This window comes from Furipterus horrens, unplaced genomic scaffold (genome assembly GCF_987537825.1).
Source record: "Furipterus horrens unplaced genomic scaffold, mFurHor1.1.pri manual_scaffold_3, whole genome shotgun sequence".
In the NCBI taxonomy this organism is placed as follows: Eukaryota; Metazoa; Chordata; class Mammalia; order Chiroptera; family Furipteridae; genus Furipterus; species Furipterus horrens.
The window spans coordinates 186,856,049-186,880,987 of NW_028327173.1; the positions used below are offsets into that span (position 1 = coordinate 186,856,049).

At 40.8% G+C, this 24,939-nt stretch overlaps 2 protein-coding genes across 8 annotated transcripts in view; one reads left to right on the forward strand and one right to left on the reverse strand.

Annotated features, from left to right (window-relative positions):
- The first annotated feature begins 942 nt into the window (after window positions 1-942).
- SRSF5 (serine and arginine rich splicing factor 5) lies at window positions 943-5,971 on the forward strand. 7 transcript variants are annotated; one of them, XM_090271049.1, is made up of 9 exons: window positions 944-1,086; window positions 1,525-1,865; window positions 1,967-2,111; window positions 2,628-2,698; window positions 2,814-2,912; window positions 3,186-3,255; window positions 4,471-4,544; window positions 4,941-5,051; window positions 5,136-5,971. In XM_090271049.1, the coding sequence occupies exons 3-9, from the start codon at window positions 1,986-1,988 to the stop codon at window positions 5,425-5,427; spliced, it is 843 nt and encodes a 280-aa protein (XP_090127175.1). In that variant the 5' UTR covers window positions 944-1,086; window positions 1,525-1,865; window positions 1,967-1,985; the 3' UTR covers window positions 5,428-5,971. The 7 variants fall into 7 exon arrangements, with proteins under 7 accessions (XP_090127180.1, XP_090127175.1, XP_090127176.1 ...); XM_090271050.1 differs by having other exon boundaries at window positions 944-1,082; XM_090271051.1 differs by lacking the exon at window positions 944-1,086 and adding an exon at window positions 1,093-1,211.
- Window positions 5,972-9,285: 3,314 nt separating this feature from the next.
- Window positions 9,286-24,939, reverse strand: part of SLC10A1 (solute carrier family 10 member 1) — a 31,805-nt gene continuing 16,151 nt past the window's right edge. The window contains exons 3-5 of the mRNA XM_090271055.1: window positions 13,487-13,665; window positions 11,446-11,642; window positions 9,286-9,636 (exon numbers count right to left, since the gene is read on the reverse strand). Coding sequence (XP_090127181.1) covers window positions 9,533-9,636; window positions 11,446-11,642; window positions 13,487-13,665 — 480 coding nt within the window. The 3' untranslated portion in view covers window positions 9,286-9,532. The remainder of the gene's footprint in view (window positions 9,637-11,445; window positions 11,643-13,486; window positions 13,666-24,939) is intronic.

Sequence of the window (24,939 nt, forward strand, 5' to 3'; positions counted from 1 at the left end):
AGAAAGTCAAAGACCATATGATTTCATGCATGTGTAGAATCTAATGAACAAACTGAACTAACAAGCAAAATAGAGACAGACACAGAGAGAGCCGGATGACAGCCATGGGGGGGGGGGGATCCAGCAAAAAGAAAAAGGACTCATGGACATGGACAAGTGTGTTCATTGCTGGGGGAGGGGGATATAAGGGGACTAAAGGATAATGGAAAAAACACAGTAACATTTATTTAAAAGATGGCCTTCTAGCTGCAGTCCCAACTTAAGTGTTTCATCACGCAAAAACCTTCCATTTAAAAATACTGCAGTTTCCCAGTCAGGGCACACGCCTGGGTTGCTGCCGGCCAGGTACTCACTCAGTAGGGGGTGTGTGAGAGCCAGCCAATGAGTCTTTCCTTTTCTCTTTCCCTCCCCTCTTTTTAAAAATAAACTATTTAAGAAAATAAATTTAAGAAAAACCTGCAGTTCCTTAGTCTTTTTACTTTAAACTACATGTCTGTGGTATGATTAAAATATTCGTTACTCATCAAGGAGCGTCCTGCAACGTGCAACGCGACAGGCAAGGGGTCAGAGGTGGCCAGATAGTTTCGCCAAGTCTGAGTTTCTTTATCCAGTATTCTTGGTGCATCTTAGAAAAAATTCAGATAATAAAGAAGCTTCATTTCTCTTAGGGTATTTTCACGAGAAAGAGAGAGAGAGAGAGAACGACGAGCCGGATTTTACGGCCTAGTAAGCCCCAACGTCTTTAACCGAAACCCCTCCAGGGCCTGATACCTGACTGCGCGCTCACACCCCGGCCTGCCCCTTGGCCCCACCCTCCGCGGGCGAGGGTCGCTAAGGAAGGTCGCGGGAAAGGGGCCCGGCGCCTCGCGGAAACTTCCGTCCTTGGATCCAAGGGGGAGGGCCTGTGGGCGGCTCCGGAAATGACGCTAGGCGCACCCTCCATTTTCTAGAACGCTAGAGCAGCTAAGTGCGTCAGTTGTGGAGAGACACAGACGAGTTGAGTCCTGGTCTGCGGGGAGGCAGACAGCTCCGTCGCAGACTACGGACCTCTCTTGGGTCTCAGCAGCCAAAGATCCTGTCCGGTAGGTGAGTGGCTCACTTTGAGGGAATGGCTTCTCGGATCGAGGCTTCTTCATGGCCACTCAGATCGCGAGTGGCCAAGGCTGCTCTCTTTGCGGAGGACGGCGTCAAATGAGCGCAATTTATCCGAGGTGGGCGCTGGGGCACGTCTCCCTTTGGGTATTGTTTGAGGGGAAGTGAAGGTGGAAGGGCGGTTTTGGTTGGTCGCTTTTATGGAGGGGCTGTGTTCCCCTCCCTGTCTCTTCTCTAGCCGAAACCCTGGAGTGGCGGGCTTTGCTTGGGGTGTGGTTCGGGGTTTCTGGGGGCGGGTATGGTGACTCGGGGACAGTGGAGTCCGGGGAGGGGGAGGGAGAATGGAGTTTGGCACGCGCGGCTCTCCCCCACCGCGGCTCCGCATCCGCCATTTTGTGACTGCCCAGTGTCCGCCCTCCGCCTTGTGCGCAGGCGCGGCCGTGGCGTCGCGAGATTCCGGCTTTCCATCTGCTGTGACGCTCCCGGGAGGCGGCGGCGCGCGCGCGGCCTGTCGCCTTTGGGCTGGCCTGGCGAAGGGCGGGGCCGGCTCCGCCCGCACTTCTCGGCCTTTCTTAACTGCGGCAGATGGGAGGGGGCCAGAAGAGCCGGGGAGAGTGTGAGGCTGCGCAGTTCCAGAGGCGGCAGTGGGCGTTGCAGTTGCTGCGTTCTGGGCCCAGGGAAGGATCGCGTTGAGAGCCGAGTTTTAATTTTGTCTGCAAGGGACCTGGCCTAATAAGAGGCACTCTTGGCAATCTTGTTTATAACATCACCCGGTAAACATTTTATTTTATGCCGTTCATGTTTTTGACCCCTTGATCAAGGCATTCCTCTGACATTCACTGGTATTGTCTCAATGGAATTATTTTTCTAACAGGAAATACTAGCTGGGCGTCATGAGTGGCTGTCGAGTATTCATCGGGAGGTTAAATCCTTCAGCCAGGGAGAAAGATGTGGAAAGGTTCTTCAAGGGATATGGACGAATAAGAGATATCGATCTGAAAAGAGGCTTTGGTTTTGTGGTAAGTATTTAGAACTGGTTGGGTTACCTGTTGTAAAGTTGGTAAAGATTTTTGCTCTTACTGAACTGAGTCCAGGTAGAGAGAATCTTTAGAAAATGTTAGGCAGCCTTGAGGCAGTTTTTTAAGGAATAAAAGAATTTCACTGCTGACTGGAGGGAGACCACTCATGGTCACTTATCGGGTAGGCTTACTATCTGCATGACACTGTCATTAAGATACTTCTTTTCCTGCCCTGGCTGGTGTGGTTCAGTGATTGAGTGCGGCCTGCGAACCAAAGGGTTGCTGGTTTGATCCCAGGTTGGGGCACATGCCTGGGTTGTGGGTCAGATCCCCAATTGGGGGCACGCAAGAGGCAATCACCCATTGACGTTTCTCTTCCTGTCTTTTCTCCTTCCCATCCTCGCTTTCTGAAAAGAATAAGGAATCTGTTACATAGTTTTAGTTCTCTTAATATGTTGTAGAATGTACTTATAAGACCATGCTAGGCATTATATTTTCTTCATGCTTATATTTTAGGAATTTGAGGATCCTAGGGATGCTGATGATGCTGTATATGAACTTGATGGAAAAGAACTCTGCAGTGAAAGGTGAGTGTCTTAGTTTTATAAGTAGTTAGCATTATAAGATAGAGCAGACTAGGTATGCTGGGGGGTTTCTCTTGCATAGCTTGTGGGGATAGTAAAGATTTTTCTTTTTTTCTAGGGTTACTATTGAACACGCTCGGGCTCGATCTCGAGGTGGAAGAGGTCGAGGACGTTATTCTGATCGTTTTAGTAGTCGCAGACCTCGAAATGATAGACGGTATGTGATGGTGGATGGCTGCATTGAATAGTCACTACGACATGAGTAACGGTTAAGACCGTTAGCAAGTGATTCTGGTATTTACCGAAATTAGTCCTGTGTCAGTCCACTGTTAATCTGTTAAGTCTGTGTAATGAATCATACAATAATTCAGAAACAGTTGATAAAATCATTTGAATGATTTGTCATATTGCTTGAACTTGGTCACAGTTGAGTAAAGTAAGTGCACGTTGCTGTATTTCTTCCATTTTGAATACCCGTTCTCTTCTTCAGAAATGCTCCACCTGTAAGAACAGAAAATCGGCTTATAGTTGAGAATTTATCTTCAAGAGTCAGCTGGCAGGTTTGTAGAAATTCAGTTTTGAGATTTTAATGTGGCTTTTTAAAATAATGGAATGGGTAGCTAATGTTTTATTAATATTTTATTAAAAGTAATTCTATTTTTAATTAAATTAATTGACTTAATTGTAATTTTAAAATTTTAATTAAATGTAATTGGGGGATATTTCAAACTTTAATATTAGTGATCAAATGTAAATGTTTTGAGGATATTTTTTCTTGTTTTTAAAATCAATTTTAACCAAATATTAAACCCTTTATTTGCCAGCCTATCTGTGTCGTTGGCCTTATGACGAGGAGTGCCTGTGGGTTATCCTAATCGTTGTCTTGGTCACTCTTGGTTGGGCCTGGTTGACTTTGCCAGTCAGCTCCTACAGTGATCAGTTGGCCACCTCTAGATCTGTGTTTGCCGGTCTAGACGTAATCGGGGCACTTACTTGAAGTGCCAGGTTGCAGCGATCCCACAGCGCTGATAACGTGATCTGATTCCTAAGTTGAGAGCTGTCTTCCTGTAACGCTTCCGAATAAGAGGTCCTGATCGCAAAGAGTTCAAAGATACGAAATTAGTTGGTCGTTGGAATCCTGTTCGCAGTAAAGTGGTCCTTGGTAACTGCACAAGAGTAGAACGTGTCTGCATCCGCCAGTAGTCTGCTAATAGGGAGGGCTGTGCGATTAAAGGCTTCCATCGATTGGGTAGTGTCCTTCGAGTGGGTGGCGAAGAGCCAGTCGGGCATATGTCATGAAGGTTTCTTCGACCGATTAACGGTTTGCTGCTTGACTAGCCTAGGGAAATAATAATAAAGGTAAAGTAAACTTTTTTAATGACATATGGGGCACAAAATAACGTGTCTTGTAAATACTCTGTTTTTAAATATAAAATTTCTACTTTAGTCTTTAAAAATATGTACTGTTTCTTTTTGTTCTTTTTGTTTTGTTTTTTTGTTTGTTTTCCTATTTGTATTGAGCTCAGTATAGACTAATACTACTTAATGTTAAAATCTGAATTTCTTTTAGCATTTTGCTTAAAAGCAATATGCTCTTTGCTTATTTCGTGCCCTGACGTAGATTAATTTTTGAATTCTGATAGAATACAAGTATGGTACATGCCATGTTTGTACTTTATCTAACATCTTCTCTTCCAGTAGTCTTGTTTTTACTGTGTTGTTGTTTGTGTGTCATGGTTCCATTTCTCTGCTTAACACAATTGTCTTGCGTTAAGGATCTCAAAGATTTTATGAGACAAGCTGGAGAAGTAACCTTTGCAGATGCACATCGACCTAAATTAAATGAAGGGTGAGTATGGATTGAAGATTATAAGCCATTTAAAATATCTTGGAAATTTTACTGTGAATGTTTCTTGAGTACTTAAATTTGCACATGCTCTTGGTTCTCAGGTGAGTTTGCTTCCCCGGGGACATTTGACAATGTCTGGCATGTGGATATAGGCCAGGGATATTGTGGGGAAAGACCCCCACAACAAAGATTTGTCTGGCCTAAAATGTCAACAGTTATGAGGATGAGAAACTTTGCTCTAATGCCACGTTATCCATCGAGAATTAAAGACTCTTGATATAATAAATAGCAAAATGAACATAGAAAAGGTACTTAATCTAGGTTCCTATAGCTTGTGAGACTATAAGATGTGCATAACTTTACAAATTTTTTTCTTTCCATTGTTTTTCATTGTAGGGTGGTTGAGTTTGCCTCTTATGGTGACTTAAAGAATGCTATTGAAAAACTTTCTGGAAAGGAAATAAATGGGAGAAAAATAAAATTAATTGAAGGCAGCAAAAGGCACAGGTATTTCTACTATCTTTCTGTCAGTTTTACTTAATGGATTTGTAGGGCCTGCCGCTTATGTTGTATTATTTTTTTCCTTCCCAGTAGGTCACGAAGCAGGTCTCGTTCCCGGAGCAGGAGTTCCTCTAGGTCTCGTAGCCGATCTCGTTCTCGGAGTCGCAAGTCTTACAGTCGCTCTAGGAGCAGGAGCCGGAGCAGGAGCAGGAGCAGGAGCAGGAGCCGGAGCAAGTCCCGTTCTGTTAGTAGGTCTCCTGCACCTGAGAAGAACCAGAAACGTGGTTCTTCAAGTAGATCTAAGTCTCCAGCATCTGTGGATCGCCAGAGGTCAAGGTCCAGGTCCAGGTCCCGGTCCAGATCAGTTGACAGTGGCAATTAAACTGTAAATAACTTGCCCAGGGGGCCTTTTTAAAAAACAAAAACAAATTCCCAAAGCATACTTGCTAAAAATTCTGGTAAGTATGTGCTTTTCTGTGGGGGTGGGGTTTGAAGGGGGGTTGGGTTGGGCTGGATATCTTTGTAGATGTGGACCACCAAGGGGTTGTTGAAAACTAATTGTATTAAATGTCTTTTGATAAGCCTTCTGCTCACATTTTTGTGACTGTCTGAAGTATATAGTTTGTGTATATTGATAGAGCTCTTTTATAACTAAAGCAAATTTAATTTTTTTGTACTAGAAAAAAATTTGAACATTTTAGTTCTTGGTTATTCAAATATGTTAATTCAGAATTAGTTTAATGTATCAATTAAACTAATTAATGGCTTTGGACACTTAAAAGAGCTCTAAATTTGCTTGTACATAAAGGCTTAATTTGAGTTTTCTTGTTAGGGTCAAGGGTGTCCTCCCACCCACCTTTAACGGCTGCCTGGCCAGGACGTTAAAGCAGCTGTTTGTTATTGATAATAAAAGATTATAAAACTGCCTTTGTCTCTGAAGGATGTGCTGTTTACTCCTCTCTCCCTATCTATATTCAACACATTTAGAATTTGTTGTAGAGCATCCTGGAGTCGTTTGGTCAGGCTCTTTATTTTTTAAAATTTAAGTAGTACTTTTGGCAAAAGATGGGCAAAGAAATCGGTGAACTGTTTAAAGCCATGATGACTAACAATTTGAGTTTCCTTTGTATGTGGCCCTCCGATGCTTGTTCCTTTTATCACCTGATTGTTCTGTTGGCATCAGCTTACCTAGGTTTCTGTAGTCCAGACAAGAACAATTTGAGCCTTCGCTGTTTAGAGTGTTGCCCTGATATGCCAAGGTTACGGGTTTGGTCCCTCGCAAGGCAGCTACAGGAATCGGCCAGTGAATGCATAGATGGGTGGAACAACAAATTGATGGTTGTTTCTACTTTGTCTAAAATCAATAAGTAACCATTTTAAAAAGACATTTTGGGAAGCAGATTGGACAGTTAATGTTTTATGCCTGGCTTAGAAGTTGTAATAAAGTTGTGATTTTTTTTTTTTTTTTTTCCGTCAGTGCACATGATTGCTTTAAAGGGGTTCATGTCCTGAGACATGGATGTGACTAACTGGTTCAGGGCAAAATGAGTGAAAGCTGCCTAAGGATCTCTGTCCATCTTTTAAGTGTTAGAGCTTGCTATCTGCAGGCAATGAGCTTTATTTCTTTCAGGAATGTTGGAGACTGATTAGACTTTTTAGTACTTTATTTTAGAGTTTTAGGCTAGATATAAATACTTGGTAACAATAACATTGAACATTTGCTGAATCTGCAAAGCTACTTTATACCACCATTTTACTGGTGGCAATTAAGGGCCAAAGAGAAGAGTATAAATAGACTGTATTGGAACCCAGAACTTCTTAATTCTAGAGTCCCCAAACCACACTCTAGTGTAGACTCTGCCTATCCTATAGGGATTTTGAGGAAAGCACTTCTAGGAGGATTGCTTTTGGTTTCCCCAAAGTGAGGGAATTCACTAGGGGGAATTGCTACATGGTGAATTTGAAAGTTTTTTTGGTATAACTGGCGTGAAGGCAACTTGCCTCTATGGAAGACTAAACTCTGGCCATAAAATTATGAATCTGAATCTAGGGAGAGTTTATATGGTATACATGAACTTGGATAGAGGGCGATGGCTTTATTTAAATGGCAGTACCTAGTTTTTATCTTTAATGGTGTTTTTCTGAAGGCTGAACAAGTCAGCAAGCAGTTGCTATCAAAGAGGCAACTTGTTACCCCTTGGGCTTTTAAAATAGGTAACTCAGTGGTATGGTGTATGTGCTTGGGCAGTTAACTCCTCCCCCCACCACGCACACACATTCCTAAATAGCGAAACATAAGTGGCTTACTGTTTGGTTTGGCCAAAAAAATCTACGTTTTTGTAAAATGAGACACGTTTTCATTTTCACCAATAATTTCATTTGGATATTTTGAGTGTGTCTGCTGTTTATGCGTAGGATAATACTGTTCCCAATGTTGCGATCACTATCAGCTTCAACTGGTCTACCTGACTGGAACATCATCCAGCGAGAAATCTCCAGCATGAAACTTCACAAACCGCTTTGACTAGTTAGATCAGTCACAGCACCTTTTCCGTACACTGCACAAATCTTTTGCATTTCACTTGTGTTTTTACTTTTCTTGAAATAAAGTATATGCTGAAAATGTTGCATGTTTTCTTCCATCTCCAATATTAAAATGGCTACACAAAAATTCAATTTTGTTATTTTTTTAATGCACGCTGAATGACAGTTGTCAGTACAATCTAATAAAATTGTAAAATGAAGTCAAAGACAAGCACTACTAGAGCCATCTTAGGAAAAATCCAAACGAACTTTTTGGTCAACCCAGTAATAATTACAAATAATTTGTTACACAGTGAGGCAACAAAAAGACATTTTCTGTAAACATGGTAGAGAAAATGGAGGTGGTTTGACCCAACAAGTTGGCGTTAAGTTCTCAGATCCAGGACCTGAGAAGTCATGACAGTGTGAGCCTAAGCAGTTTTAAGACCCACCTTTGCTGGGGCATAGTTATATTTATCTTATATATACTTTTTGCCTAGTTAAGGTAACATACCTGCAATGTTTTTCTTAAGTATAGTTGGTATATGATAAAACCTTAGTTGCAGGTATACAATAGTGATTGGACATACACCTTTACAATGTGGGTGGTGCTTTTGACAGCATGTATACAATACCTTAAAGTGTGATTGCAGTAAATTTAGTGATGTCTCACCGCATGGACTTACCCGCAGTATTGCTGTTCCCTTTTTTCACTGAGGGTAATTATCTAAGTAGCTTTCGCTTCCTCAAAGAGCTCAAACTTGTTTTAATTTGTTGTGCTAACCAAGTTTCCTAGCAAATGATGTCTGTTAAGATATTAGAGAAAGGTAAATGGTAGACCTTTTTGTGGTCCAAATCAGTGATTCTTAAAGTTTGCTCTGGTACTGGGAATATTGGTGGTCTTGGACATTTGCCAGACTGATTCCCTGAGATTGTCATAGTTTCTGTTGTGTCTAATCTTATTAAATGATACAGAAATCACAAGTAGTTAGGCATGGTCAGCTGTTGTCCAGTGTTTAATACTAGTTCGTTAATCTTGGGCCTAATGCTTGTTTGCACATGAGTGATATGCAAAATGTTTAAATTTCATTGGAGAAAATTTGAATTTTAAGAATTCTGAGTATTTGAATTGAGAAACCACTTATTTTGGCAGTATCTTAAACTGAAGTTTGAAGGAGCATAATGTGGAAACCACTGATATGTAATGGACTGATGGGATGTAGATCTGTGAAACAGCTCTGTTGATTTTTTATTTGTGGCCTGTTTTTTTCTTAAAATTTCCCCTCTACTTCTGGGATTATATACTTCAATTTCACTGGCTGAGTATTTGAGTTTGTCTTGACAAATTGCTTTCTCATGTTAGCATGTTTGCTTTTGCATACTTCGTGTCATATTTGTGTTCTCAGGATCTTTAATCCCAGTAGTAACGTCAGAAAGGTAGGAACGATATCTGAATTTTTAAGGTTATTAGAAAAGGCTTCTGAAGTCTACTGATTCTACAGCTCTGAGCATTTTTTTTTTAAGTCATAAAACTTGGAATAGGATTTGGATATTTGATTTTTAGGAAAACATTTTTGACTAGTCAAAAATCAAGTCCCTTTTATATGCCTGCCAGGCACTGTTCTGGAGAGGCAGGGCAAAAGGCAATTTTGGTTGCATTTCCTGGGGTTGTCATTAAACAAGTCTTTACTTTTTTGGGGTTGTCATTAAACAAGTCTTTACTTTTTTTTTTTTTTTTTAACAAGTATCCAATATTAAGCTGGAGATACGTGAGGCTTTTATGGTAGACCCCTCACCCTCTGCCCTCCAGGCAAGGCTTTTGATGCTCTTGATAGTTTCACCTGGAAATGTTGGAGAAAGGCTCAGAGCCTTGCTGGTGTGTTTTCATCTTTCCGCTTTCTCTCCATAGTTTACCACAGTGGCCTCGGAATCACCTGACCAGAATCCAGGCCCCAGGGGGAAGGCTAGGCTGTGTAAGGGGGGCACTCTTCTTTACAGATACCGTTTCCCAGAGCAGCTGGAGTGGTTTCTTCAGTTGCAGTAGCTGTGTAGGTCATTTTTGTTTTATCTGTAAAGTTGTAAAGGGTTATGGGTGGGGAAGGAGAATGAGAGAATCATCAATACAAAGCTTGCTTACTTTGACAGATAAAAATACCAACTTACCCCTGAGGTGGGCTCTGTTTTTTTCCCTGTCACTTAACCATCTCTCCTCCCCTGACATAACTGAAGAGTGCTTTGCTTTCCCTCGGTATCCCTAATAGTAATAGTAGTCAAAAGGCCTAATGAGCAGAATATTGACTCTTCATGACTTCATCTCCCACTTCTTTGTACATGCAGTGTAATAGGGAGTTGAAATTAGGTGAGGTTGTTGACTGCATTTGGGGAGCAAGGATGGCTCAGGGAAGAAGGTGCTTTAGGGAAGTGTGCTCCTCATTTTGTTGTTGGGTATACTTTTCCTGGCTGTGTGGATGTGGTGAGGAGCTGTGAAGATAGGAATCAGGGTCTGCCTTTCCTGTTGTCCCATCTCTGTAAAAGGGTACAGGGGGCAAAATCACAGAAACTTGACCCTGAGCACTGCTGCCTGGGCCCTTAGTCCATAAAGCAGAAACTTTTTGCCTCTCCCTTCTTTTCCTTCCCTCCCTACTTCCCTCCCTCTTTTTTTTCTTCCTTCCTTTTTTCTTTCTTTCTCTCTCTCTCTCTCTCTCTCTCTCTCTCTCTTTCTCTTTCTCTCTTTCTCTTTCTCTTTCTCTCTTTCTCTCTTCCTGTCTTTCTCTCAAGGGGGAGAGTGGAGACTTCAATGGGCAACAGATTAATTGAGTTTGTCTTAAGCATCAGACTAGATTTCCTACAGCTCCACTGTAGTTTTGAACCAAAACTTAGAAAATTGTTTTGAAATACGGTCAGCTATTTATTGGTTTCTTTTTGGCTGCTTGATAACCAAGATTACATTTTAGTTTGCTGTAAATCTGCATTTGACTACTAAACAATCATTTCACCAGAGGAAGTTGCATCTTTCTCCTTGGGTGTAAATCAGTCCCAGGGTTCTAGAAAAGGTCTTCAAGCGGCTCTCAATTAAGTTTGTCAATAAGAGTTTAAGGATTTGAGTGATTAAGAATGTACTGATGTTGAGAATATAAAATACTGAAATAGTGTTGCCAAGTAAGGTTGAGTTTATTGGTTTTGAAAAAGAAAAAGGTTATAAAGTCCAGTTTGAGGAAGGGACTCTGAGCTTTCTTGAGTTTTGCTTGTATTCTGAAGAGAATGAAATTATCTGGGCCTCTTAGAAAATAGGTGCTAATTGGCTAGGAAGTTATTAATCCAGTAGTAATCAGATTGAGGTATAAATCAGATCAAACTAGATTATTGTGATGGCTACTGTTTAATAACCTTGACTTAAGTTTACTGTGTAACCAGGATTGGAATTCTGTTTTTGGATTCATCGTTATTGGGCTGCATCGCTTTAATGTTTTTCCTCATATAGGGGCGCTGGGGCTCTCACCTGGTTTCACGACGTGAGAACCTAGTCCTAAAGTACAGATTTCCTGAACTCTTGTGAATGGGGGCCCTTTCACACAAATATCTCACAACTATCTTATGGCCAAGACAGTTCTGTCCTGTGTTGTCATCCTGAGCACTGTATGTGGTCACCTCAGTTAAAGCTGCCCAAATTGCCTCAGTCCCATGAGGCCAACTCTATCCGAAACTGAATGCAGTGAGTGAAGAAATTTGTCTCTTTGAGGTCGCTTTGTACTTCCTGATGCTCCCTGTTTCCTACTGACTTGATAAGAATGGTAACCCCATCCAAAAGGTCCTTGCCGCACACGAGATTGCCTCCAATGTGGGAGCAGATCTCCAAGGGGAATAATTCAGCACTCACCCTTGGAAGGCTTGAGTTTCTCGTAGCACTGGAAGATGGCAATGAGGACAAGCCCTTCTCCAACCTGGCAAATCATGTAGAGGAGAGGAAAGAAGAAAAGTGGTCCGATGACCTCGGGGGGGAAGGTCACGTTGAGGATGGTAGAGCAGAGCTGGATATTTTGGCATCCAGTCTCCATGCTGACAGTGCGGCTGCATCTGGAGGTTAAGAAAAACCAATCCCATGTGCCCTTACAGAAGAGGCATGAGTATGAAAACTCACTTCCCTATCTCCTTTTTCCCAGATACTCTTTAAGATCCACTGAACACCCCAACGCAGGAAGATGAAAGTATGCCAGGGTATGGGGTGCATGGGGTTTCAAGAAAAGTGGAGTTGACACTTCTTAAAATCATTCAGTCTTGTGGAAGATGGTGACTACTTGGTTCATGTCAGGGAGTTTTTATGAGATCATTTTTTAATATGTTGGAAATCTACAATCTGTCCACTTTTGTAGGATAACCAGATTAAAATTTGGAGAAATGTCCAGCTGGTGAAGGATAAAAGGAAGGTGTGAGTATCACTCACTGGCTTGTTACATTGGGCTTACTATACAGGACAATGACAATTTCAACATACAGAAGATTGAAATGTCTGGGGGCCTTGTTCTGTTCCCAAGTTTCTGGCTTGGATACCTTTAACTCCAAAACATGTGGTGACTGAAAAAATAAAAAAAAATTGATTCAGCCCCACTTATCTATCTTTGCAATACATTCTCTTGGTTTTGCTATCCATTTTATGGATTAAAGAATGGGATGTTTACATTTAATGAATATACATTAAGTTCATTGAATTGCAATTAGTGTATGAAAGTAGAACCCTGGGAGCTGTTTCATCACATTGTGGGGGAGGCTGTTAAAAAAGTAGGTACTGAATACTTGCTGCTGGGGTCATTGTGATCTGTATCACTGGATCTTTGTGAAAACTGACATCGAGGAGTTGTAGGCAGCCTTTGACTCTTACTTTATCACCATGTGTTACATCCTGAAGTAATTTGTTTTATACTACCATGTTTTTTAAAATGGATGATTTTTATTTTTTAGAATTATTTAAAAAATTTTAATTTTCAGTTACAATTGACATTCAGTATTATTTTATATTAGTTTCAGGTGTACAGCATAGTGGTTAGACAATTATGTAACTTACAAAGTGATCCCCTGGCACCATAATTACTACAATATTATTGACTATATTTCCTATGTTGTACTTTACATCCCTGTGACTATTCTGTAACTGCCAATCTGTACTTCTCAATTCCTTCACCTTTTTCACCAAGCCCCCAACCCCTTCCTATGTTTCAACCTTCAATTTGTCCTCTTATGGATAATTATTCTTAAACTATCTTTTAAAAACACTTTTAGATTTTTTTGTTTGTTTGGGTTTTTTTGGTAGGAGCCCCTAAGTGCTACTAATGTGTGAACTCCTGTGTAAGCAAGCATTTGTCTATGTTGGAAAAGAGCCAAAGGTCCTGAAATGTGCTGCTCTCTATAGACAGGGTGCCTGATGTCCCCATTCCAGGCTCTTCAAGTTATCTGGTCACCTAAAGTAGCAGCTGTTTGTATTTAGATTAGCAACTAGCCGAGTTCCCAGCTACTTCAGCTCTGAGTACTTACTCAGCAGAGCTGTCACTTGATGGTGTCCTTGTCAAGGCAAAAAAGGTGGAAGAGTAGAAGAGGAAAAATATGATGACATGGAGATCCCCCAGTGCCTTTAGCTACCCAGAATTTGGGCAGGAAATGGAATCTAGGCTCCAGAGGGAGCCCTTGGCCATGAGTTGCTGGTTTTTGGATGATTAGAGACATGCTGTTTTTCTCTGGATTAATGTTTCTAACCCATTCTATTTCTACCCAACATTTCTCATAGTCCAAAGTCCCTTCTTCAGTTGATGCATTTTGACATACTGCTAGGAAAATGCCTTCACTCAGACCTCAGATCTCGTCTTTTTCCTGAGAGACCAGGACAAAAATTCAGCTTGTGGAACAGTGAGGTCTAAAGTAATACTTACTGTCCATTGAGGCGGAAGAGAGCAGAGAGAATGTAGCCCAGCAGGAAGCCGGTGAAAGGCATCAGGGAGGAGGTGGCCCACAAGTGGGGTGTCATGACAAACATAATGCTCTTGCCCACATTGATGACAGAGAGCGCTACGATGGCCACACTGAGCAAGAGCATGATGATCGTTCCACCCTGCAAAGAACAAGAAGAAAAAGTAATTAGAAGGGTAGTGGGGATAGGGAGGAGCAGAGGGGTGGGTAAAGCACCGTGGGCATTGGAGGTGAGAAACATTTTAATTAAAAGAAATTGGTGTTGGAAGTGGAAGGGAACACAAAAGACCTTTATTTTCCATCTTTTGGAGTTCTCAGTAGCTAGGAAGTTTCTTGGAGGACAGAGACCTGATTAACACTACTAAAGACTAGGCCAAGTATAGTGTCAGCTTGACATCTCTGGATAGCAGATTTTCAGGTAAGTGCGGTGGCTGTGAAGAAACAAGACTATTTAGCCCTCCCACAAAGTGGTTCTTGTAAATGAAAAGTTCTCTTGCAAAGGCATTAACTCTAGAGCTTGTATACACAATCCAACAAGAGTGCCATTGCTCCAGATATTTTGGAACTTATTTGATGTTGTTATTAAAACCTGTTATACTTGTCTGAAGTAGGACTTCCATTATGGGTAGGGACTGCATACATTTTATGTTGAATGTAACTTCTGGAAGTTGCCAAGAGTCATTTGAAGTGAAGCTGGTAAATAAGTTGGATGATCAAAGTTGGGTAATGTAGGTTTAGATCCCAAGTGTTATATAACTGTAAAGAGACAAGCCTACTTTTTTGAGTGACCTACAAATTGGATATGAAGGACATTGCCAAAAAGAGCTTCAGAAATATCTTGAGTAACAATGGCATCATCAAAACAACACAGGTTTCCACCCTGTCCCAGTTAAGTTATATGAAAACAACATTTATTGCTTTTAATACTATTACAATTAAATACATGTTAATATTTAATATGAAAGCCAGATTTAGTTTACAAAAATTCTAGTTGCATCTTACCATTTTAAATTTTCAATAGGTAGATTTATAATCTAGATTTTAGAGAATGACACACTCCAAATTGATGAAATATATGCACAAATTTTAAGGTTCTTTGTATCATTAATCTTTTGAGTAAAGAGGTATCAAAGTTCATTGTTTAGGTTATCGTGTTATTTTGTAATGATTATGTGTTAGTTCAGTTTTCAGTTCATTCACACTAAATGTAGCATCTAATACCCCTAGTACCATCTTAAAAAATTGTAGTAAAATAGAACTTCCAGCCAAGATGGAGGCCTAGGCAGACATGCTGCGTCTCCCTCCACAACTAGGAAGGAATACAACTACCTCAAAACTAGAGACAAAGAGAAGTTCCAGAAAACCAAGCTGCATGGAAGTCCAACAAACAAAGATATAAAGAAGAAATACTCATCCAGACAGGTAGGAGGGGTGGAGCTGGGATAGAGAGGATGTGGTGTGGTGGTGGTGATGGCAGGGGCTGATAGTGGGAAAATGCAGTCACATGTTTTAAAAAGTAGGAAGGGACACCTCAGGGGCGCTCCCAGCATCAGACCAGATCACACAGCTCATGGTCCCAGAGCCAGGGAAAATAAAGACTCATTGCTTCTGACTGCAAACAAGCAGGAGTTGGGGCAGAGAAAGAGGCTGCTGGTCTCTCAGCAGAGTCCACTTGGTCCTAGAACATCCGCAGACCCACACATTCTGGGAACGACAGCCAGGGCAACAACTGAAGAGGTGCCAGTCCCATACAGAAGTGGGAGAGATGCCTGGGAAAGGGGCGAGTGCTGAGCAAGTGGCATTGTTCCCTCTCAGACCCCTCCCCCCCACACAGTGCCACAACATGGTGAAATGTGCCACCCTGTACTTACGCATACCTAAGGCTCCACCCCTTCCAACGTAACAGGTGCAACAGCTCTAAGTCAGAGGCAAACAAACACAGGAGCCTGTCAAGATGAGGAGACAAAGGAGTATGGCCCAAAAGAGGGAACGGTTCAAGGTTCTAGTGGGAGAACTAAGCAATGAGGAGATAGATAACCTAACATATGAAGAGTTCAAAACACTGATGATAAAGATGCTCACAGGCTTGACAGATATGCTTAAGTATGGCAAATATATAAGGAAAGAAGTGAAGGCTATGCTAAATAAAATGAAGGAAAATCCACACAAAACCAATGGTGAAAGGAAGGACGCTGGGGTTCAAATCAATGACTTGGAACAGAAGGAAGGAAAAGACAGCCAACCAGTACAGAATGAAGAAACAAGAATTGAAAAAAATGAGGAGAGGCTTAGGAACCTCTGGGACAACTTTAAACATACCAACATCCGAATCATATAGGTGCCAGAAGGAGAAGAGGAAGAGCAAGAAATTGAAAGCCTATGTGAAAAAATGAAGGAAAACTTCCCAAATTTGGTGAAGGAAATAGACATACAAATCCAGGAAGCACAGAGTCCCAAACAAGCTAGACCCAAGGAGGACTACACTAAGACACATCCTAATTAAAATGCCAAAGTTTCATGATAGAGAATCTTAAAAGCAGCAAGAGAAAAGAGAGCTGCCTACAAAGCGTTTACCGAAAGACTGTCAGCTGATTTCTCTAAAGAAACTTTGCAGGCAAGAAGGGGCTGGCAAGAAGTATTCAATGTGATAAAAAGCAAGGATCTACAACCAAGATTACTCTATCTAGCAAAGCTATCATTTAGAATGGAAGGGCAGATGAAGTGCTTCCTAGACAAGGTAAAGCTGAAAGAGTTCATTATCACCAAGCTGTTATTATATGAAATGTCAAAGGAACTTACTTAAGAAAAAGAAGATCAAAATTATGAACATTAAAATGATAACAAACTCACAACTATCAACAACTGAATCTAAAAATTAACAAAATCCAACTAAGCAAACCAGAATAAGAACAGGATCACAGGTATGGGATCATTTGGAGGGTTATCAGCTGGGAGAGGGAAGGGGGAGAAATGGGGAAATGGTGCAGGGATTAAGAAGCATAATTGGTTGGTACAAAATAGACAGGGTGGAGTTAAGAATAATATAGGAAAAGGTGAAACCAAAGAACTAATATGCATGACCCATGGACATGAACTAAGGGGGGTAGGACTGGGTGGAGGGGAGCAAAGGGAAAAGGAATTGGGACTACTGTAACAACATAATAAAATAAACTTGTTAAAATTGTGGTAAAATATACAAAAGTTGCCATTTTAACCATTGAAAACATTTTTAATTTTTAAATTTAATTTTATTGTTTTGCTCTTATAGTTGTCCCATTTTTGCCCTCATTTCTTCCCCCCACCCAGCCCACCCCTTCTCCCATAGTCATTCCCCACCCCATTGTCAATGTCCATGGGTTATTTATACTAGTTCCTTTACTAGACTCTTCCCCTATTTACCTTCCTTCTCTCCCCACCACCCCAATAACTGTTTTTCTGTTCCTTGTTCGATTTTGTTCATTTGTGTTATTCATTAGTCTCCTGTATTAGGTGATATATGTTTTTTTTCTTTCATTGCCTGGCTTATTTCATTAATCATAATTCTCTCTAGTTCCATCCATGTTGTCGCAAATGACAGGAGTTCCTTCTTTCTCTCTGTTGCAAAGTATTCCATTGTGTAAATGTACCACAGTTTTTTGATCCACTCATCTACAGATGGGCACTTAGGCTGTTTCCAGCACTTGGCTATTGTAAACAGTGCTGCTAAGAACATAGGGGTGCATAAGTTCTTTTGAATTGGGGTTTCAGGATTCTTCCGGTATAGTCCTAACAGTGGAATTGCTGGTTCAAAAGGCAGTTCCATTTTTAGTTTTTTGAGGTAATTCCATACTGTTTTCCATAGTGGTTGCACCAGCCTGCATTCCCACCAACAGTGCACTAGGGTTCCCATTTCTCCACATCGTCGCCGGCACTTGTTTGTTGATTTGTTGATGATGGCTATTCTGACTGATGTGAGGTGGTATCTCACTGTGGTTTAAATTTGCATCTCTCTGATGGCTAGTGACATTGAGCATTCTTTCATATGTCAATGGATGCTCTGTGTATCCTCCTTTGAGAAGTGTTTGTTCAGGTCCTTTGCCCATTTTTTAATTGGGCTGTTTGTCTTCTTGGTGTTGTGATGTGTAAGTCTTTATATATTTTGGAGATCAATCCCTTGTCTGAGGTATCATTGACAAATATGTTTTCCCATATGGTTGGTTCCCTTTTCATCCTGCTGATGTTTTCTTTTGCTGAGTGGAAACTCTTTAGTTTGATGTAGTCCCATTTGTTTATTCTTTCCTTTATTTCCCTTGCCTTAGGAGATGTATTGGTGAAAATATTGCTACGTGGGATATCTGAAATTCTCCTGCCTATATTTTCCTCTAGGACTTTTATGGTGTCATGGCTTACATTTAAGTCTTTGATCCATTTTGAGTTTATTCTGGTGTGTGGTATAATTTGGTTGTCTAGTTTCATTTTTTTGCATGTCCCTGTCCAGTTCTCCCAGCACCATTTGTTGAAGAGGCTCTCCTCACTCCATTTTATGTTCCTTCCCCCTTTGTTGAATATTAGTTGACCATATAGACCTGCATTTATTTCTGAGCTCTCTATTCTGTTCCATTGATCTATATGTTTGTTCTTATGCCAGTACCAGACTGTCTTGATCCATTGACTTTGTAGTATAATCTGATGTCTGGTATTGTGATTCCGCCTACTGTGTTCTTCTGTCTCCAGATTGCTGTGGTTATTCGGGGTCTTTTTTGGTTCTATATAAATTTTTGAAGTATTTGTTGTAGGTCTGTGAAATATGTCACTAGTATTTTAATAGGGATTGTGTGGATTCTGTAAATTGCTTTGGGTTGTATGGACATTTTAATGATGTTGATTCTTCCCATCCATGAACATGGTATTTGCTTCCATTTATTTGTATCTTTCTTAATTTCTTTCTTCAGAGATATGTAGTTTTTCAAGTAGAGGTCTTTTATCTCTTTGGTTAAGTTTATTCCTAGGTACTTTATTTTTCATGTTGCTGTAGTAAATGGGATTTTTAAAAAGTTTCTATCTCTGACATTTTATTGTTGGTGTACAGAAATGTCTTCAATTTCTGAATATTGGCTTTTTACCCTGCTATTTTGCCAAATTCACTTATGTCGAATAGTTTATCAGTGGAGTCTATAGGGTTTTTTATGTACACTATCATGTCATCTGCATATAATGACAGTTTTACTTCCTCTTTTCCTATTTGGATGCCTTTTATTCCTTTTTCTTGTCTGATTGCTGTGGCTAGAACCTCCAACAGTATGTTGAATAGGAATGGAGAGAGTGGACATCCTTGTCTTGTTCCTGATCTCAGGGGGAATGCTTTCAGTTTTTGTCCATTGAGTATGATGTTGGCTTCAGGTTTCTCGTATATAGCCTTTATTAGGTTGAGGTATGCTCCCTCTATTCCCATTTTGCTGAGTTTTCATCATAATGTGTGTTGAACTTTATCAGAAACTTTTTCTGCATCTATTGATATGATCATGTGATTTTTGTCTTTCATTTTGTTTATGTGGTTATTATATTTATTGATTTGCAAATATTAAACCATCCTTGGATTCCTGGGATGAATCCCACTTGATCGTGGTGTATGACCTTAATGTGTTGCTGGATCCTGTTTGCCAATATTTTGTTGAGGATTTTAGCATCTATGTTCATCAGCGATATTGGCCTGTAGTTTTCTTTCTTTGTTGTGTCTTGACCTGGTTTTGGAATTAGGGTAATACTGGCTTCATAGAAAGAGTTTGGGAGTTTTCCCTCTTCTTGGATTTTTTGGAGTAGTTTGAGAAGGGTAGGAATTAGTTCTTCCCTAAATGTTTCATAAAATTCACCTGTGAAGCCATCCAGTCCAGGGCTTTTGTGTACCGGGAGTTTTTTGATTACTGTTTCAATTTCACTCTTTGTTATTGGTCTGTTCAGGCTTTCTACTTCTTCTTGATTCAGTTTTGGAAGATTATAAGTTTCTAGAAATTTGTCCATTTCATCTAGGTTCTCAAGTTTCTTGCTGTATAGTTGTTTATAGTAATTTCTTACAATCCTTTGTATTTCTGTGATATCGGTCATGATTTTTCCTCTTTAATTTTTTTTTTTTTGATGAGCCTGGTTAAAGGCTTGTTGATTTTGTTTACCCTTTCAAAGAACCAGCTCCTACTTTTGTTGATCTTTTGAATTGTTTGTTTAGTCTCTATGTCACTTAATTCTGCTCTGATCTTGATGATTTCCTTCCTTCTACTAGCCCTGGGCTTTGTTTGTTGTTGTTGTTTTAGTTCTTGTAGCTGTAGTGTTAGATTTTTTATTTGAGATTCTTCTATTTTTTTTTGTCAGGTAAGCCTGTATTGCTATGAGCTTTCCTCTCAGGACTGCTTTTGCTGTGTCCCATAGGTTTTGGGTTGTTGTGTGTTCATTATCATTAGTTTCCAGAAACTCCTTGATTTCTTTCTTGATGTCATTGTTTACCCATTCATTATTTAATATCATGTTATTCATTCTCCATGAGTCTGAATGTCTTTGAGTTTTTTCCTTGAGGTTGATTTCCAGTTTCAAGCCATTGTGATCTGAGAAGATGCTTGATATAATTTCAATTTTCTTGAATTTGTTGAGGCTTGTTTTGTGTCCTACCATGTGGTCTATCTTTGAAAATGTCCCATGTGCATTTGAAGAGAATGTATATTTTGCTTCTTTGGGGTGAAAAGTTCTATATACATCAGTTAAGTCCATTTGATCTAGTGTGTTGTTCAATGCCTCAATATCCTTGGTGTTTCTTTGCTTCAAAGATCTGTCTATTGTTGATAATGGGGTGTTAAAGTCCCCTACTATGAGTGTGTTACTGTTGATATCCTTCTTGTAGTCTTCTAGTATTTTCCTTATATATTTGGGTGCTCCTATATTGGGTGCATATGTGTTTACTAGGTTTATATCTTCTTGATGGATTGTTCCCTTAAGTATTATGAAGTGCCCTTCTTTGTCTCTATTATGGCCTTTGCTGTGAAATCTGTTTTGTCTGATATAAGTATTGCTACCCCAGCTTTTTTTTTTAATGTCCATTTGCCTGGAATACTTTTTTTCATCCGTTCACTCTTTCAGTCTGTGTAAATCTTTTGTTTTGAGGTGTGTCTCTTGTAGACAGCATATATGTGGGTCATGTTTTCATATCTATCCCACTACCCTATGTCTTTAGATTGGAGCATTTAATCCACTTACATTTAAGGTTATTATTAACAGGTATTTATTTATTTCCCTTTGTACCTGTGTTCCTCTCCCTCTCTCTCTTTCTTCTTTTTCTTAAAGCATTCCCTTTAGTGTGTCTTGCAATGCTGGTTTGGTGGAGATTTATTCTTTTAGTCTTCCTTTGTCTGGGAAACTCCTTATTTCACCTCCCATTTTGAAGGAGAGCTTTGCTAGCTAGAGTAGTCTTGTTTGTACACCATTATTTTTCATTGCTTGAAATACTTTTTACCATTCCCTTCTGGCTTGTAGTGTTTCTGTTGAGAAATCAGATGATAGCCTTATTGGAGCTCCCTTGTATGCTATTTGCTGTTTTTCTCTTACTGCTTTTAGGATTCTCTCTTTGTCTTTAAATATTGCCATTTTAATTATGATGCACCTTGGAGTGGATCTTTTTGGGTTCATCTTCATTGGGACCTTCTGTGCTTCTTGGACTTGCATGACTTTTTCTCTCATCAAGTTAGGAAAAGTTTCTGTTATTACTTTTCCAATCAGGTTTTCTATCCCTTGCTCCTCTTCTTCTCCTTCCTGTATCCCTATGATTCTAATGTTTCATCTCATGTTGTCCTGCAGTTCTCTTAAACCTTCTTCATTCTTTTTAAGCCTTTTTTCATTTTGTTGTATTGTCTGGGAATTCTTTTCTCCATTGTCCTCCAACTCACCGATCTGATCCTCTGCTTCGTTTAGCCTGTTTTTGACCAATTCTACTGTGTTCTTCAGTTCAGAAATTGTATTCTTCATTTCTTCCTGGTTCTTATTGATAGTTTCTATGTCCTTTTTTATGCTGGAGTAGTTCTCCATAAGTTCCTTGTAGCTTCCCTGGAGTTCTTTGTAGTTTCCCAGAGTTCTTCGTAATTCCCCTGGAGTTCATTGTAGTTTTCTCTGAGTTTGTCAAGTTCATTGAGCTTCCTCATAACCATTCTTTTGAATTCCATTTCTGATATTTTGTGTACCTCTGTTTCATCTATCTCTCTTTTTGGGTATTCCTCTTTTCCTTCCATTGGGAGGTTGTTTCTGTGTTGCCTCATATTGTATGCTTCTTGTTTGTTTTTGTTTCTTAGATTTGTTTGCTTTGATTTCCCGCCTTTGTGGTATGAGATTCTGTATAGGAGACCGGGGGGGGGGGGGATTCAGTGGTGCAGTCTCTTTGACCTCCTCAGCTTGATGCTCTTGGGATACCCTTTATGCTGTTTGCTTAAGCTGTATATTTCAATTTCTTTTTGGTGGAAGCTTCCCTCTGGCTAGTTGATTGAGAATCACTCTGCCCACCTTGTCTTGAGTTCTTTTGTGGAGATGCTATTAAAACATAAACACACAACCCAGGCAAGAAACCCACATGCTCAAAAATATACCCCACCCACAATCACACTATCAGCAGAAAATGAGCCAGTATTAATACAGATGTAAAGAGGTTTAGACTATTATACTATATGAAAAACTGATAAGAGTTGTTTTAACTGATAGATAATGTTTGAGAGGGAAGATGATAGAATAATAGTAGTAGCAAGTATGGTCAAGGCTATGTGAGACAGTAAGTAGTATTTACACTGTATGTTGAAAAAGGGAGGGAAGAATGCAGAATGACATGAGAAAGTGGAAGTGTATAGTATTAGGTTTATATAACAGTTATATGCTATATATTTAGTGCAAGAGGGAGGATAAACAAAAGACAAAAATAAATTTTAAAAAATTTTAAAAGAAATTAAAAAAAAAATTAAAGAAGAAGAATAGTAGGGAGAGAAGGTAGGTAACAGATTAAAGAAAGAGTTTTTCTCCGGTACAACCTTTGGGCGCTGTCCTTCTTTTTCTGGATCCACCCCTGGTCAAAATTCCATGGGTTTCAAATCTTCTTTTCTAGCTGGCTGGCTGTGAGGAGATCTAGCTGGATTCTGAGGCTGCTGTTCTCTCACTCATGAGCCTGCCGCAGCTCCTTGCTGTGAGCTGCACTCAGTTGGGTCTCTCCCCACGGGACCTGCGGCACCCTCCAGCCCTCTTCAGGCTTGTCTAACAACTATTCTGCTGGCAAGCCAGTGCGCAAGCCCCTAGTCCCTGCCCACCCTTGGGTCCTGTCTCTGCTCCTCCTCCAAAAAAGTCTCTGTGTTGCCTGCAAGTTGCAGCACCGACCTGTGTCCTTGGCTGGCAGCACCTTGTTGTGCACCTGTGCGTACCGCTTGCATGCGGCTCAGTTCTGCTTTTCTTTTCTTTTTTCTCTTTTTTGCTGGAGCTTTGATGCGAGTGCTCGGGGCACAGCATTGCCAGCCCAGGGAGTCTCCACCTAGACTCAGTTCATACAGTTTCTCGCAGTCCGGGCTGTTCACTCTCTTCCCATGCTTCCGACTGTCTCAAACAAACCTTCTCGCTGACTCCCTCCAGGACTTTGCTGGCCAGGTTGCCTATGGCAGGGGAAAGTTTCTAAGCAGATCCCCGCTAATGAGCCGGTCAGCAGCTGCCTCTTTTGGGTGTGGTGCAGCAGGAGCACCGGGGTGGGAAGCCCAGCAACTCTGCGTGGAGAGTGTGGGCTGAGCTTTCTGCCCTCTTTCATGCCGCTCCCACACTCTCGTCCCTGTTTGCACTATCTGAAATCTGCACTCACTCACTCCACTCCTTGTTTGTACTCCCAAGTCCTTCCACGATGGGAGCAAGCAGACAACACTGCTACTTACTCTGCCGCCATCTTCTTCAAAGTTGATCTTAACCATTTTTTAGTGTACTATTCAGTGGCACTAATTACATTCACAAAGTTGTCCTGGTAACATTTTAACATTTATTTATTTTGCTCAAATTTTAGCTGTACAGTTTTGCATTTCTGTGTTTTTAATCCATGTTCTAACTGACGTGGTCATATAAAATGCTACATGTACCAAATAATTTCTATCCCACGACAGGAAGGAATTTCACAGATTCATCAATAACCACATGCTTCAAGTTTTATTGAAAGACTATGAACTGATGAGATGCTCAGTTTTCTCTTGCATTTTGAGTTAGTTTCTCCTCTGGATTCTTGTCTTTTGTTGTCTGCTGTTGAAGGACCAGATGGTTTTTGACCCCATCAAAAAAGCTTAATGGATAATGGAGGGGGCACTGGGCGACAGGTATTGTCCATGAACCCAGAAGCCCTTTCTCTCTGGGTGCATTTGCTCTCATGCCCTCACTCTCATGCTCCCACTCCTTTGGGCTGTTCAGTGGTAATGAGGGCAGACATTGCTGTGACCCTGGTGTGAAAACTGACTCAGCTGGTCTCAAGATGTATAAACTTCGGTGCGTCACTCAGCCTCTCTGAATGAGCTCAACAGCACAGGACCTGCCATATAAGAACCACTCACTAATCTGTAGCTCCTATTACTCATAGGAGAGGTAATTAACATTCCCAAGTTTCCTGTCACATCAGTCTTGCCATACGTGGAAATCTCATGTTCACACCTCCTACTGAGACAAGAGGCCATAGGTAGTGGCTTCTCCACTGGTCACCATCTTGTCCTTTGATACCATCTGACTTCACTGCTCTATCATAGATGATTGAAGCTGTGATGAGTACCCATTCATGGGCAGCCCATTCCATCAGCTTGACCCAGGAGATGACCTGGCCCAAACTATGCCCACAAAGGTGACCTGCACAGGTTGCTGAATGATCCAGGTAGTTACACCCTCTCATTTTGGGAGTTTTCAGAATTACAGGGAAGCAGGAGCTGATGTGAGTGTTAAAAGACACAGAGGCCTGGGAGCAGCAGAAGCCACAGGTGGCAGAAGCTATGTGGCAAAGGAAGCCAGGAGAGTTCATCAGTAGCAACAGGTGGGAAAAGCAGAGCTAGAGTGGTTGAGTCAATGTAATGGCTGGACCCTCATTCAAGAGTGGTGGATGGCTTGTGGTGAAAGTCGCTCCTGTCCACATTGTGCTCAGGTTCATCAATCACACTGCCTTGAATACACCCTTGTGTGGGTAAGGTAAAGTGTTACTTGAATTGCCTTTCCAAATAGGGCATCCCTGAAATCATATCTTGGCATATCTAAATATGACCTCAACTAGGAAATGCAACTGTTCGAACAGAGTTTGAGCAGATACCTTCTGCCAGAGACAGTTTTCAGGAGCTGGGTAATTTTGATTTGAAAATCTCTAGGAGGGTTAAGTGTGCAAAGAGGCTGGGATGATCATTGGCTCATTTTTCAGTTTGAAACT